Below are 14,341 nucleotides of genomic sequence, written 5' to 3'. Positions count from 1 at the left end.
GTTCGGGCGGGCAGCTAGTAGCGCGCGCCGTCGAGCATGCAACTGGTGGAGAGACGTTTGGGAGATTTCGACATTCGAGCATCGTGGCGCCTACTGCCCAGTGCGTCGTGCTATCACACCAATCATCTTCGCGCTGCACTCTTGGCCTTTATTCCCGCACACGAGCCATTCCTCTCTTCGACAATACAGAACGCCGCACTGCGACGTCACGCCTCTCGTCGCGCTGCCTGAGTCGGCATGCAGTAGCAGCCGCGGCATCAGCACAATGGAAAGACGATAGACAGGAGGACGACGTAGTCGTCGTCATTCCAAAATACCTCAACATTCCATTGAAAATCGCAATATCAGCGCTGTGTGAAGCCGCATCCGAGCAGGTCGGTGATGCTCAGGGATATCGAACATCTACCAGGGCGCCTGTCTCGCCGTGCCAGGATGATTTCGCCAGACTCGTTCCTGCGCCAGACAGCAAGTGAATTGGCGCGGTTGCTGTACGCGTCGGCTGGGAAAACTTCACGAAACTGCCGCACTGTGGACGTTGACCGCAATTCCAATCGCAAGTCTCGGACTGCATCCCGGCCAGGTGAGAAGGATGTGGCATCTGTTCATCAGCCCAGTCATCATCCCCCAACGGTTCGCATGTTTCACAGGCCTTCAGCAGCGATCAAGCCGTTGCATGTCATGAGCCTGCCCAGTAAGCCTGCCTTGCGCAGGTCCGTGATGGAGGATTTGATGAAGCAACTCAAAATGCCATGTGGGCATCATGCGACCGCAGTGACCATCGCCAGCAAGCCACTTCTATAACGAGCTACATTGGACAGGCTCATCATCACAATCGCCGGCCTGTAATCGATCATCTTGCATGAATTTCCTTCAGTCTGATGAAGAGCAGCGGGAGACGCGGCACAGCATTTACTCAATACGAACATGACTTGAAGGACCCTGATGTCTCAGAATATGGCGGACATATCCTGCAAGTGTTTCGAACGACACCAAGATCTAGACTATGACGCTCCAAGCCGTCGGGAGAGCAGTGTTATTCTCCTTTCAAGTAGGTTCTTCCTTGCAGTCCACCAACTGCAATCAGAACCCAGCCGCTTGGAGCCACTGACGATGCCACGGGACATGAGACAACAACCACCAACTCAAAGTGCCCAATAGCACGATAGAGTGCTGTAAGGCAACACAATCGCCTACTTCTTCAGCCCTGATGTGCGAGGAAGTGCTCACATTCGGAAAGTGCTACTTTCTGCATTCCGTCACTAGGGACAGACTCCTGAGCACGGAAGCGTAAGCAAAGTGGATGTCGCACAGTCCGAGAATCTTATTACCCAACACGTAAGACCAACCTCTTGTGCTTACAGCCTCTTCTAGAACCTCGACGACCTTCGCGATGCCATTGATCTCCAACAAGCAGAATAAACCTGCTGGTGTTGATGACAACAAGAACATGAAAGTGAATCGTTAACTTGCACTCACCCCATTTCCGACTTTCCTTACACTCATCCCAACGTCCAATACTTCACTCCCACTGGTAAAATAAACGTCCCGTGAAGAAAAGGTCTCATAAATAGTCTGTTTCATCGGGAACGCGTCGCTTCCTATATACCAAGCAAGTTGTCCTAGTCAAAAATCGAATCCAAAACTCTGGTTCTGGTACCGATATGCGTTGACATCAAACGTCTGCTCCCACACCCACTTCCCACACACCGGAACAGTTCCTATATCTCTTCCGTCCCGCGGAGAGGCACACATCCACAGAACATCTCTCTTAAAGACAACACCTATGCATGATGCCTGCCTGCCTGCCCTACAGCGAGCGCCACAAATATCATCGTTCCATCAAAACTCGGGAAGCGTGTAGGCTTTTGTATAGTATTGAATTCCATCCGCTTTGCCGTATAGCGGTCTCATGCTATCGGGCAGCGACCACGATCTTGCAGACGCCACTTGTCATTGAAGATGACACTTGGAGGGATATGACAGACGATCAGCATTCGATCTATGGACTTTCGAACTCCTTGTCACTTCGGAGCCCTATCATCAACAACCCCGACGAGGACAGAAGCGGGAAACACTGCCACCGCACAGCACGTGCGAGAAAATGAATGAAATCACGTTCTTCATTGTCGTAAATTTGTCTGTCTGCCGTTGTTCATTGCTGCAATTCCCACTTCCGCCTTAGCCATCCATGTCCCATCTTGAAAGACGGCTGGCCAAGAGCAAGATCCGTCCGAGCAGCTATACTCAGCGCGTAGCAACAGTAACTTAGTCACTGACACAAAGTCACAAACTTCGGACCCAGCTACCGCCTTTGCTGCTGCTGCGAATTTAAGACCCTCGCCAGACCCCTCAGCGCATCCATCTGGTTCACAGCCTGGCTTCCTTGATTTCGTAGCTTCTCCCTCTCTTCCAGCACATTCGCAGCATCAGCCAAAGACTTCTCCGCCACACGCTCCGCTGTTTCGCGCGTCGTGCTGAGAGTATGAATCCCGTGGGCGAACTGATCCACCGCGAACTCCAAGTCTTCAGAGATAGTTTTAAGCCGTGATTGTATTGTGCCCGGGTCGGCGACTGTGGCTGTGGCGTCTTCCGAGGTGGAAGTTAATTGTTCAAAGATCCTGCGTTGTGGACTGTCGAGTAGGTCCGGATGCACTGGTGATAGACTTCCCGTTTCGGCAGGTTGTTGTTCTTCGGTGCTGCTGGGCTGTAATGTTACAAAAGCCGCAGATTTTGTTAGAGCATCCCATTCGGCGCGTTCTGACTTTAATCTACACGAAATCATTAGCTGCCATAGCGATTCGGAGAGCCTGCGATGCTTACCTTTCTAATTCTCGTTCTAACTCCTCAGCTTTTGCAGCATTGGCAACATTTCGCGGGTTCGCTTTCTTCCGCAAAGGTATTTGAGGCGGAACCGACTCGTCTCTCGAGAACCAATCGCTCAATGTTCCATTCGTCATCAGGTTTTGTGACAGCTCTTCTTGAATGACGTGCGCTAATACAAAGTCAGTCGGCCGGAAGATGGAGGGGAGCAAATGCTACTAACCTGCTTGCTGTGCTTGAAACTCCAGCATTGCTGATGGGGTATTCTGAGTTGGTGGATGAGGCTTTGGTGGCAACAGCCTTGTCCCGCACCACCCGAGCAGAGATCGCATGCGGCGGGGTTCAGTAATGTCTGCAGATATATGCTTGTAAAACTCGTTGGCCGGAACTTCGGTATGCGGTAGAGCTGAAAAGGCGGGATTCTTGTCAGCAATTGTTTCTTGTATGTTCCCGTTCGTGATCTGAGGTTTAGCCGTAGACGTTGCCTGGTCTCCAGAAGCGCTATCAGGCGAGGAATCGGTCGCTGTCGGCTCCACCGAGTGGTGATTTGAATGAACTGTTGTTGTTTCTGACAGCTCTGCATGTACAAGCACCAGGTGAGGAGCTGCACGTCCATCTTTGAAAGAAACGATTGACTTACCATTGCCTCGCCCTTCGTCAATGACACTACTCGCCCGTTTCCCTCGCATTCCTGTGCTGCTACGCCGATGGCTTTCCGCACTCGTTTTGCGCATTTCCTTATTTCGCCGCTGAATGGGGGTATCGGCAAAAGGTAATGAGATCTGCATCACTCGAGTCTCCCTCCTTTCCTCAGCCGGCTGTGACCACTTCTTCTCCACCGTGAGAGGTCGTCCTCGCCCCGGACTTGGTGAACGATCCGCATTCTCGTGCGACTGTGCGTGGGCTCGCCTGTGTGGGGAGGGTTGCGCTGCCGGTTCTGTAGACTTCTCGTCTGACAGGCGTTTGCTTCGCCGGGATGGCTTCTCGGCGACTTCGCGCTCAGGTGTCGTTGGCAGTCGTCTTCGCGTCTTCTTCGCGGTAGTTTTCGGTGCGGGTTCTTCAGCTGGAGGCTCGACTTGCGCAGGCTGTTCCTTCTCGACCACTGGTGCTCTTTCAGCTGCTGGTGCAGCTTCCAAATTGCTATGAACAACAGCATCTTGAGTGGTCTTCTTCCGCTTACTGCTTTTCCGTGCGAACTGGAAGTCGTCTGCTTGATCGGTATATTCTGCCCAAGGTCAGCGCCAAAATCCCACCTTTGCCGGCTCTCAGCGTGTCCCTACCTTGCCGTTTCTTTCTACTCGCAGCTTTCTTAGGTTCGCCATCTTGTTGTTTCGTATTTATCGTGGTCGTCGTGCCTCCATTGACCTTCGCCTTCTTCGCCGGTGGTTCATTCTCGCCGTTGCCCTCGCCCGACAGTCGCGCACTGCGTCTCTTCTGAGTGGCGCCTCCGTTCATTCCAATGACTTCTAGCGGCGCTCGTGTCAACACGATTGACATGTCTTGAGTCCAGGTTTCCGAAAGGTCGCGCGGGTGGGCAGTCGCGTGCGCGAAAGCTTATCGTCGCAGATCGAGTCGTCGCGCATACATATGGAGCGTCGATTGAGGGAAGTTGCGCTCGCCGGCGCGTCGTGCGACTTTTGCTGTAAGGATGGCCTCGTGAAGTGGTCGTTGTCTGTGCGGGCGCGGTGGTGGTCTCGTGTTTACGTGAAGCTGGGATGTTGTGGTCGCTGCTGCCCACCAGCCAATCATGGCACAGCACGCCTCCATACAGCTCGAGCTACCATTTTGGCAACTCTGTTTGTCCGCCACACGCACCGCACTTGACAGCAAGATGGGACCTCAAGTAATACAGCACCCGTTGGTGAGGGCTGATGGGTCAACGGTATTCTCAGACGGTCTCTACACAGTCATCGCCGGTGTCAATGGGCCCGTTGACGTGCAACGACGGGATGAACTGCCGGAAGAAGCTGCAATCGAGGTCAACTTGCGGCCGACTGCTGGAGTCGGTGGGCCGCGTGAAAGGTGGCTCGAGACAGTGGTAGCATCCGTTCTCAAAAGCATTTTGCTCGTTCACATGCACCCGCGAACACTGATTCAAGTCACGCTGCAAGTCACGAAGGAGCCAACGATGAAATTTCGCAAAACGCCTACAGACATCTCGACCTTGCCCGCATTGCTGAACGCTGCCTTCCTTGCACTGGCCGACGGAGGACTACCGCTTGCGACGACGATGAGTGCTGTTCTGGCAGCTGTCGATGCCGAGGGAGAGGTCATTATGGCGCCTGACGAGAAGACCATCAAGAGCAGTAGAAGCATACATGCCCTTGCTTTCGACAAGGACGGTGAACAATTGCTCGACCAATCTGCAGGAAGATTTGATCTCAACACTTGGAGCAAAGTCGTAGACGCGGCACAGCAGACTTGTGCTTCTGCTGTTGCGACTACTGGCGAGGACGCGGCAATGACCAACGGTGTTGCGCAAGGAGAGCCGTGGTTGCGGCAGACTCTACAAGATCAAGCTGCGAGTGCAAGTGCGTGGCGGGGAAAGACCTGAAAGAGGCTGGATAATTCAGAAAACATATACCATTGGCACCAGTTGCGGAGCGTGGACCAGCGCTAGATGTTGACTCCGTAATGCTGCAGCGATCATGAGGCTGAACATCCATCACAGCCCTGTGCACGAAGGCCAGAAACAGCGGGATCGCCATCTAGGGCCTGCTGCACCTGGAGAGCCACTCTTGGAATTGTGCGACGGCGGGCTTCACGTAGAGCGTGTGCCTTTCTCGCACGAACGTTACAGGTTGTTGTAAGCGCTCAACAAAAGGAGTGCGTACTTGCATCAACAGTAGGTAGGTGACGAAATCAAGGAGCCTGAGAAGGTGCTGAGGAAGTCGCGATGCACGCGCTCCTTCCTCACACGGCCAGTTCTGCCTCCATCTCATCTGGCAGCCCCTCGTCCCACACACATATTCTTCATACACTTTTGATACACCATAAACATGGGCGGCTCTAAGAGCACCAACGCCTCCATTCAAGCTTATCTGACACCAGTCACCTCTCCAGTCAAATCTCCGGCTGTTGAGACACCTGTGGGCGATGGCTTCACCTCCGAGGAACTTCAAGAAGCTCTCAAGCCAAATGCTCAAGAGACATGGCATCCGGGTAAGGAGCTTCCTGGTTGGCGTTGATACTCGCTGACGAGATCAAGACTTCGAGTACGCGGACATGGAGATAAGCGACCTCATCGCAGGCCCAAAAGCCGTGACCTTCATGGGACGAGTCGCCAACATATATGACGTTGCCAATTCAGCCCGGACACCACGCTCCGCGAAAGGCTGCGTGAAGCTATGTGTGAAAGATGGCAGTGGCGCCATCACAGTCCGCTTGTGGTATGCAAAACGCTTGCCAAATATTCGCATCGGCTCTCTTGTGTCTGTTTGGGCCAACCACAGTATGACTATCTGTCGTCGAAGCGATTGCTACTTCATGCTGATACATATGACAGTCAGCAACGGCGAGAATGGGACACTATCAAGCTCAAGCGCACCACTATTCACTTCAATCTTTCCTGAGCGCGACCGGAACTGTCATATCATGCTACACGAGAACAGCGACGACGGCAAAATGTATCGTACGCCGCTTGAGTACAAGGATAACGTACCTATCAATCGTCTCATCACTCTGGAGACCTTCCTGAATGGAGGCTACGATGTGGTCGATGCCAAGTTGCTCGTGGTTGTCAAGAGCATTGGCGCGAAGAAGAAAGGTTTCGCTCCTTACGCTCGGTCACCCGCTACCCAATATCTGACGCCTCAATAGTGACCCGCGAGGACGAAAGCGTCACGGAGAATTTGAACTTACAAGTCCACGATGATACTGGCGAAGCTACGCTAGGCCTATGGGGCACTTCTGCATCCTCGCCTCTCGCAACCCAACCTCAGGAGCACATCGATACATCCAATAATCCTGCGAGAGAAGCTTGGAAACCAGGAGAGACGATGTTGCTCCTTGAAGCACCAGGCTGGAAGATCGGTCGCAATGTAAGTCAGAAGCCGGCCTCTTTTCATCTTGTTGCGATAATTGACATATTCAAGATCTATTTAAGCCTCACCTCCGCCACAATCATCGACGTCGACCCAGCCATTCCGGACGCAGCTTGGCTACGCAAATGGGCCCTTCGTCTTCGCACCCGCGAAGCAATCAATCCGCCTTTCCCACAAGACATCTTCTCAGCCGACGACGTCCGCGGAAGCTCGCTGCGCTGCTTATACACAATCGGCGACCTGGACGAACTTGCACGATGCTCTCACCCAATCGAAACCACGATCTTCCAAGGATACCTCAGTCTCATGATCACAGAATTCAAATTACTAGACTACTGGAAACGCCAAATGCTTCTATCTGGCGAATGCTGCAGTATCCCGATCTACACAAATGCTGTGACAGCGAAATGCAAAGGCTGCGAAAAACAAGTCACTCTACGTCTCAATCCCAGAATCGTTGGGCAAGTCATTGATGAGACTGGCGCAGTGGCCTGCGGGAAATTGCTTTTCAGCGACCAAGCATGGAGGGATCTACTAGGAAGAGGACCAGAAGATCTACTAAGGATGAAAGCTGAGGAGGTCGAGTATCTTCATCATCGCATTCTGTTCACTCGAGTGACATTGCTCTTTGGCTGGTCAGGAGATGAGACGGTGGCTGGCGGGAGGATTTGCGTGCTTGCGGTCGAGGAGTGAGACGAGTCGTTGGCCACCATCTATGACGATGTTTCGAGCACTGGGCGATCTTTGCTTGTGTTTCACGAATGTTCTGATAGGGATGGAGTTGCTATCTGTGGTGTGGTTCTTTCTCTCTTCAACTTCGATGTCGAGGTTACTCCTGCGATCTAGCTCATACTTGCCAGCCACTACCACATACACAGTACTTCGGTACACGCTCACCGCCCCAAAGATCAACACTCTGTCTCTCTGTCACTTCTCATCACTGCGAGTCGACTGAATGTTCTAGGCCGACCGAAGCTTCGGCTCAGGCGCCTATGCTCAAAAACCTATACCATCATCCCTCCGTCACGTCCAAGACATTCGCAGAACCAATGCTGTGGCACTACCCTGCAGAAGCCACCGACTCCTCATTGCAGAACAACCACAGCTTGACGAAAGCATCATCGTCAGCAACTCATGCAGGGCGCCTAGGGTGACGCACACGTTCATGCCACATGTGAGACCCATCCACGCTTCTGGATTTGAGTCGAAGCCGGAATGTCTCCAAGGTTCCTTCAAAATCTCTATCGCGATGGCAGGAGGTCTTGCTGACAATGCGCATTCGTCTAACCTCCACGCCGAGCAACGTCACATTCCTTCAGTTGCACTGTCCATTGTCATATGCGCTTTGGTGCCCCCACGTCCCATGTACGACGACTCATCTTTGCGGTCTTCGTGCATGCTCTCCACCATGGATACACCGCTCGCCCCTGGTCTGGCGTGGCAGAACGACGTAGCCGGACAGAAGAAGAGCACCACCTTGTCTGACGAACCCGTCAATGAAGGTCGAGCACGACAGTCATCGATGTCAGAAAAGGCGCTGACGATTGATGCCGTGCGGCTGAAAATCGGACCAAGATGAAACGGACAGGGCAGGCAAGAAAGAGGAGGCTCAAGCTCGCGCGTCGGACAAGGATGCGATCATCGGCCAGCGGGTGTGGCTATCTGCCGTTTTTGAGTTTCGACGGCGCCATGTGTTGTGACGCATGGCGGGAAATCCTTTCCTGACCTCTTCGTATCTCCAGAGGCGAGGGCGAACGTAGGAACGGGGACAGTCCTCTCGTGTTGAAGATGCATGTGCGAACAAGAGAGACTCGTACAACCGCGTCTTCCCGAGCAGCGATTTGGAAAGAGAAACAAGTGTATGCGTATCATTGGGCTATCGATCACAAGGGTCACTGCGCGGTCGTTATAGGGATGAGATCCTCATGCGCAGTCGGCAATCCTTGCTGAAATCACCAGCACTGGTGCTTCTCCTCACCTCTACTGCGTATTTTGATAGGCGGATACTACTCCGAGATGCGCGACGTTGTTGTTACAACCGCGGCGCTTCGAGGGCGAGCGTTCGCACTTGATGGCATTGTGACAAGTGAGGACGCCGTTTCTGTACGGAATCACGAAACGAGCCGAGTGTTCCGAAGGCCACGGAGCTGAGTCCATCATAGGCTACCATTGCAGTAGTAGTTTGGGTAGTGTGCGCTTCTCCCGCTTCGGCACCCTTCGATTTCTGCTGGTGAAGCTATGGTCTGGTGATCCAGCAGCGAACCGCTCTCTTGGAGCAGAAAGGTGGATATTGCAGACGATGAGATAATTGGCAAGGGTGATTCGCTGACCGCGGCCGCGCATCGTCCACTCTCGGTCTGGGAAGTGCTGAATTATCACAGCGCGCGTAAATGGATTTTGCCTTTGCCTTTGCTGGCTCTGCGGGGTACCCTTCTTTTCTATTAGTTGCCGAGCTTTGCGTGAAGAGGCCGTCATCTGATAATTGCAACACCGTCATGGGCCGTCACCTCCCTGCTTAGCCCGATCGGAGTAAGTGGCTTGTCATCAATGCCGTCTTCATTGTTCGAGAACATGCTCGCGAGTAGTGGGCGCAGGCGTGGTAGAAAAGTGCACGAGAGCCGCCGATTCCACAACTGCCCTTCCTTCGAACAAAGAACCCACAACGGGAAGGCGGCAGTAGCACCTCGATTTAGCACAGCAAGAGGCAGCAGCAGGTACTCTTGTCACTACTGATCTCCGCGACCCGACAACGGTGTGCAACAGAAAGCTCAGGCACTGGCTCCACATAAACCGTGCAATCGCCCTCCTCATACGCACACAGCGCCCAGGGTCCACACAGGCACTCAATTTCCTCTTGTCGATAAAGCGTAACGATCGGACGCCCACCTGCCCAGCGGTAGAAGAAGCCGAATCGTCGCTGCTAGCTGTGCCTCACTAGCACAAACACCGACATATCGCAAATCACAAACAAAGACGACCCCGGCGGCATTGTCACGACAAGGAGACAAACAATCCAGGTGACCGTCTCGTGACAACGACGTCAACCGCCTGTGCATCGCGATTTTAATTCAAGAAAAGCGTGGGCGTGCTCCAGCGCGCGACCCGGCGGCAGCACAAAGTACAGCCAGCCAGCATAGGCGCGCAGCTCGTTTGTCGGTTATTAGTCTCCATCCACGACCCACCGCTTGGCCTGCATCCATTTCCAAGACGCAGGCGTGCATCACTTCCGCTAGTGGTACTGCGAGGTGTAACGACGACCACACGCACTTTGGGGGCCTTGCTCGTGATCGCATGTCTTCCAACGCCGCCACCAAGCTGCATTCGCTCTCTGCTACTGCCACATCATCAGCACGCTCGCGGCCCAACACCACAACGACAACCACGACCGCTCCTGCGCGAGGACGTTCACCCACCCCCGGCTTCTATTCCGGTTTGCCTGCTCCGAGAGGGATGCCTTCGCCACGTACCTCGCCTGCCATGAGACCAACTTCACCTCTGTCGCCTGGCTATAAGAACTCAGGCCATTTCGACGGTTTCCAATCACCACCACAACGACCAATGCATTCACGGACGAGCAGCGGTCAACACCACCACCACTCCCAACAGCAACAGCGACGAGCTCCGAGCAACTCGCTGCGGTTGCCGTCACTTCCGAGATTCCATCCGGCGAATTTCCCCTCCGCACAGAGCAGTCTCAACTCCACGCCAGATGTCAACTCTCATGCATCCTCACCACAGCCACCGATGTCTCCGAGGCAATATCAGCGACTGTACAACGATGCACAGAAACAGCTGTACTTCAATCATCGGGAACTCTTCTCCACAGCTGTCGGTGGCAAACCCGTCAGTCCACGATTGCAACCCCTAGGAAGCCCAGGACCTGTAACGCCACTAGAGCTCGAGGGTGAAGAAGGCTACCTCATCGCTGGCGCGCGGAGCATGAATGCCTCTGCTGCAACGCCTTCGGACGTCGCAGAGAAGATGGCCAAAGCTGAAGTTCAACGTCAACGAACCTCGGAAACTGGCAGCCTGAGGCAATCTTCACGATGATGAAGCTGGATGAAGTTCAACATTCATCACCAACGACCCTCTTCGTAACGTGCACGCGTGCAACACGACCGCGAATACGCGACACTCTCAGCCTTTTCTGGTATACGACAATAGCATAGCGAGGTCTCCTCATCATGGTCCTCGCAAGTGGGCATAAGGCGTTTTTATTTTGTTTCGGCGGCATAAGGAAAAATACCCCTCGAGACCACAGAATGGAAGGAGGTCTGGAAGACGACAACGTCGACGGCAACCCAGGAGGTTCGCCAGAAGAAGATTCTCATACACAACAACGGCGAGACTTCACCACCAACACGTCCGCTATTCCCTTGCTTCGGCAAACGAATTCTCTTTGATTCTACATTTTCGGAATATGGAATGTTACTCTATAGCGGAGCGTTTCTGCTCGCAGCTCGCGGCTCGTTTGCATTGCGCAGGCTGGCTATCTCTCTACGTGCATCATTATCTGGCGCTCGTCTTTTCTTTACATCAGCTTCTGTATGTACTGATATGGTTGTACGAATGTCAGACCGAAGCGAGTCGGTTACAGATAGCTAGACAGAGAGACGGATTGAAGCATCCAGTCAATGTGAATGTACAACAACAGCAATTGAGAGAGAGAGACAACCTCATCATTGAGCCACGTTTTTCAAACATGTTCGTTTGACATCATTCCCATCGTCGCATGTGTTGTTCTACGGGACTGATCGAAAAAATATTGCTTGCGACAGTTGGGCACCTGCAGTCGTCCAACAAGCAAAAGCACGTCAGTGAGCATTTTTCGCAAGCATGTTCCTAATCTGAGCTAGTAGCTAGCTGGGCGCTGGGCGTGGCTGGTGTGTAAAGGCCACCACACCCCTGGTCTTCTGCACCTCAGCTCAGCTCAGCTCCACTCCACGTTTTCATTTCTCGAGGATCGTGATGTGGAACGTATATCGAGACTGAGGCTGACGGGAGATCGAAGATGGTATCACAGGTACTCGATGTATTGTTGCTCGCGTATGTGGTTGTTCTGCAGGACTCTCGGTAAACTGCATGAAGGAGCAATACAACCCCCAATGTCGCTGGAACTTTGTATACTTATAGCAGTAGTAGGATTTTGGGATTTGGCGTGGGGAGGGTGAGTGTGAAGTATTACTCCACGCAGTTGCAGCTGTACTTAGGCAAGCACATGCAAGACCAATATGGCTGATCTCTGGAGAGTATGAAGTGAAAGGTTTAGTGTGTAACACTAAGCTAGTCTTCGTCAGGATCGTGGCTTGGCGAGACATTTTGTGTCTTTGTAGGCGCGGCCGAGTGGTGTTCGATGTTCATGCGAGTGACGGACGAGTAGGAGAGACATGTAGGCGTGGGGCTAACGGAGTTGGGGCATTTTGCCCGCTTTGGGAAGTTTGTCAGGTGGCCGGTTGAGCCGGGATATCAGACTGGATAATCTATAGTGCAAATGACTTCTTTCGCTGCAGGATACGACCTTTCGACATGTCAAAGTCTTGTCATCTCGTCATCCGCTATGGCTTCGCTCGTTTCGAAACGGTGTTCATCCAAATCGGTCTCGTGCGTTCTCGGTTCGACGCTATCGGATTGTGATTGTCCGGGGTTGGAGCGCACGATTGTCTGTAAGGAGCAGACTCCGAAGGACTCGCGAATACATTTCGTCCAACTTCGATGATTCATTAGTTATACAATAATGCTTATTCTCCAATAGCGGCATCAATCACTGTCAAGAAGATCAGCTGTCTCGATCATCCTCTTCGTGACAACATGAGACGGACCAGTAAACGCAGCGGGTGCTCTAGCCTTCTGCGGTGGATTGGGCCTTGGTTTCAGTATCTTTGATGGCGGCCCCTTCATATCGGGGGACAGTTTCGCGTCTGTGGAGTGAACGACTGATCGCATGCATATCAATTCTGACTAGTCTTGACCCAGCACATCCCAGAGCAGATCTAGGTCAAAAATTTCATCAATTCGGCAATGGCATCGCATCGGGCATACCAGGCACCATATGCGATCTTGACACGATCCTTCCCTCTCATGACCAGCACCAGCGGCCTGGTATTGCGCTCTGTGGCATGCGTGCACTCGATACCGCGAGATGAGTCAAGCTATTGTTGTACCTCCTGTGCCTTTGGTTTTCCCATCGAAAAGCGGCCAACTTGTTGTGTAACGCTGATAAGATAGAGGTTTGTTCTGAAACAGGTGAAACACCTGCACTCGACAAGATCTCGCGCCCAGTTCTGGACGGATGGGGACACACTCTCAATGCAAGCTCCAAATACATTGCAATAGAGTGCTCGCATCAGAGGAGCGTAGTCTGAATGTCGGGTTGCACAAGCGAAACTGAGGGTGGTTCAATTCCCACGTTCTCCCAACATTTTGATTGACAATGGTCTCAGATCTTTTGCCAAATCGGGTCTGATGACTGGCTTCAAGAGGCTTTTTCGCTGCCACTTCGTGCACTGGAGATGTGATAGGCGGTTGATTATCTGGTATCCATTATTATGGGATCAATGAAATGATTCTCGAGACCAGCAGAATGGGCGAAGCTGCCTGATGGCTGGATCTTCTGCAGGGCGCTCAGCAGGTGCTCTTTCAACTTTCAACTATTGATCGTGCTGTCCACTTCAAAATCAAAGTCCTCGACATCGCCGGACTTGTCCTGCTGGGGAACTTCGACTTCTTGAGGTCAGCTTCTTCTTGCACGTCCTCTTTGGGCAGACGAATAGCATCTCCTGCCATGGCCGGCTCTTCCATAGGAGCACGACTGCGCTAGTTCGTGCTAGCACCTAAACATCAGCACGGGCGTCGACAGACGAGGCGAACAAGCTGAGTGGCAACAGGTTGGCAAAGGGAATTCAGTGTACAGAAACAGATCCATCACAAACCTCCACCCCACGCTGGGGACGCGAAGCAACGCGTCTGTGGCGTAGCAATCTCCGCGTAAGCTTCGCGTGAACTCAAGCATGGGTGTTGTGGCGCATGTCGAAATGATGTGCAGCCCTTGTCGTGGAGGGCGCACATCGTTGCAATGACCTTATCATCATCTTCAGCAGTGGTCTGTAGCTGTGCTTGTGAGGTGAACGACGGGTCAATGGCGGTCAAGGCTCAAGCCGTTTCCAGCTCGTTCTTGGCAGTGATGACAAAGTCGACCCACTTGTTCGTGCCTGCCGGTCCAGCCTCTTTCAACTTCACTTTGCTGTTGAGAGCCAAGGTGCGGCAGCACGAGACGACAGCGCTTGGAAATCGGAAATTCACGAGACATTTGGAGTCTTTTGGTCGTCACTTGTCTCGCATCCAAGCAAGTAATTCTCTTCTGACTCAGCCAAACACTTAACCTTCCGCAGACAGAAGCAACTGTTTTCCTTCTCTCTTACTTTAAGAACACGGAATCGTCACATCTTGACAGCTGTGGACGTCTCATACAAGGGAAGACC

The 14,341-nt window shown here is 52.8% G+C and overlaps 4 protein-coding genes across 4 annotated transcripts; 3 read left to right on the top strand and 1 right to left on the bottom strand.

The window, feature by feature from the left end:
* Positions 1-2,302: 2,302 nt before the first annotated feature.
* CKM354_000429700 (uncharacterized protein) lies at positions 2,303-4,317 on the bottom strand (the record flags this gene model as incomplete). Its single annotated transcript, XM_044799530.1, has 5 exons — positions 2,303-2,768; positions 2,821-2,992; positions 3,044-3,226; positions 3,461-4,045; positions 4,101-4,317. 5 exons carry the CDS (start codon positions 4,315-4,317, stop codon positions 2,303-2,305), a joined length of 1,623 nt encoding a protein of 540 aa, XP_044655465.1.
* Positions 4,318-4,651: 334 nt separating this feature from the next.
* On the top strand, positions 4,652-5,374 carry CKM354_000429600 (exosome non-catalytic core subunit RRP46; the record flags this gene model as incomplete). The annotated part of the gene is made up of 1 exon (XM_044799529.1): positions 4,652-5,374. The coding sequence occupies one exon, from the start codon at positions 4,652-4,654 to the stop codon at positions 5,372-5,374; it is 723 nt and encodes a 240-aa protein (XP_044655464.1).
* A 445-nt stretch (positions 5,375-5,819) lies between these two features.
* Positions 5,820-7,556, top strand: CKM354_000429500 (uncharacterized protein; the record flags this gene model as incomplete). The annotated part of the gene is made up of 5 exons (XM_044799528.1): positions 5,820-5,982; positions 6,029-6,271; positions 6,326-6,586; positions 6,640-6,860; positions 6,915-7,556. The coding sequence occupies 5 exons, from the start codon at positions 5,820-5,822 to the stop codon at positions 7,554-7,556; spliced, it is 1,530 nt and encodes a 509-aa protein (XP_044655463.1).
* A 2,757-nt stretch (positions 7,557-10,313) lies between these two features.
* Positions 10,314-10,913, top strand: CKM354_000429400 (uncharacterized protein; the record flags this gene model as incomplete). Its single annotated transcript, XM_044799527.1, has 1 exon — positions 10,314-10,913. One exon carries the CDS (start codon positions 10,314-10,316, stop codon positions 10,911-10,913), a length of 600 nt encoding a protein of 199 aa, XP_044655462.1.
* Positions 10,914-14,341: the final 3,428 nt, after the last annotated feature.

The sequence above is a fragment of the Cercospora kikuchii genome (assembly GCF_019650295.1).
Source record: "Cercospora kikuchii DNA, contig_00002, whole genome shotgun sequence".
Taxonomy (NCBI): domain Eukaryota; kingdom Fungi; phylum Ascomycota; class Dothideomycetes; order Mycosphaerellales; family Mycosphaerellaceae; genus Cercospora; species Cercospora kikuchii.
This window is presented reverse-complemented; position numbering and strand designations above follow the sequence as displayed.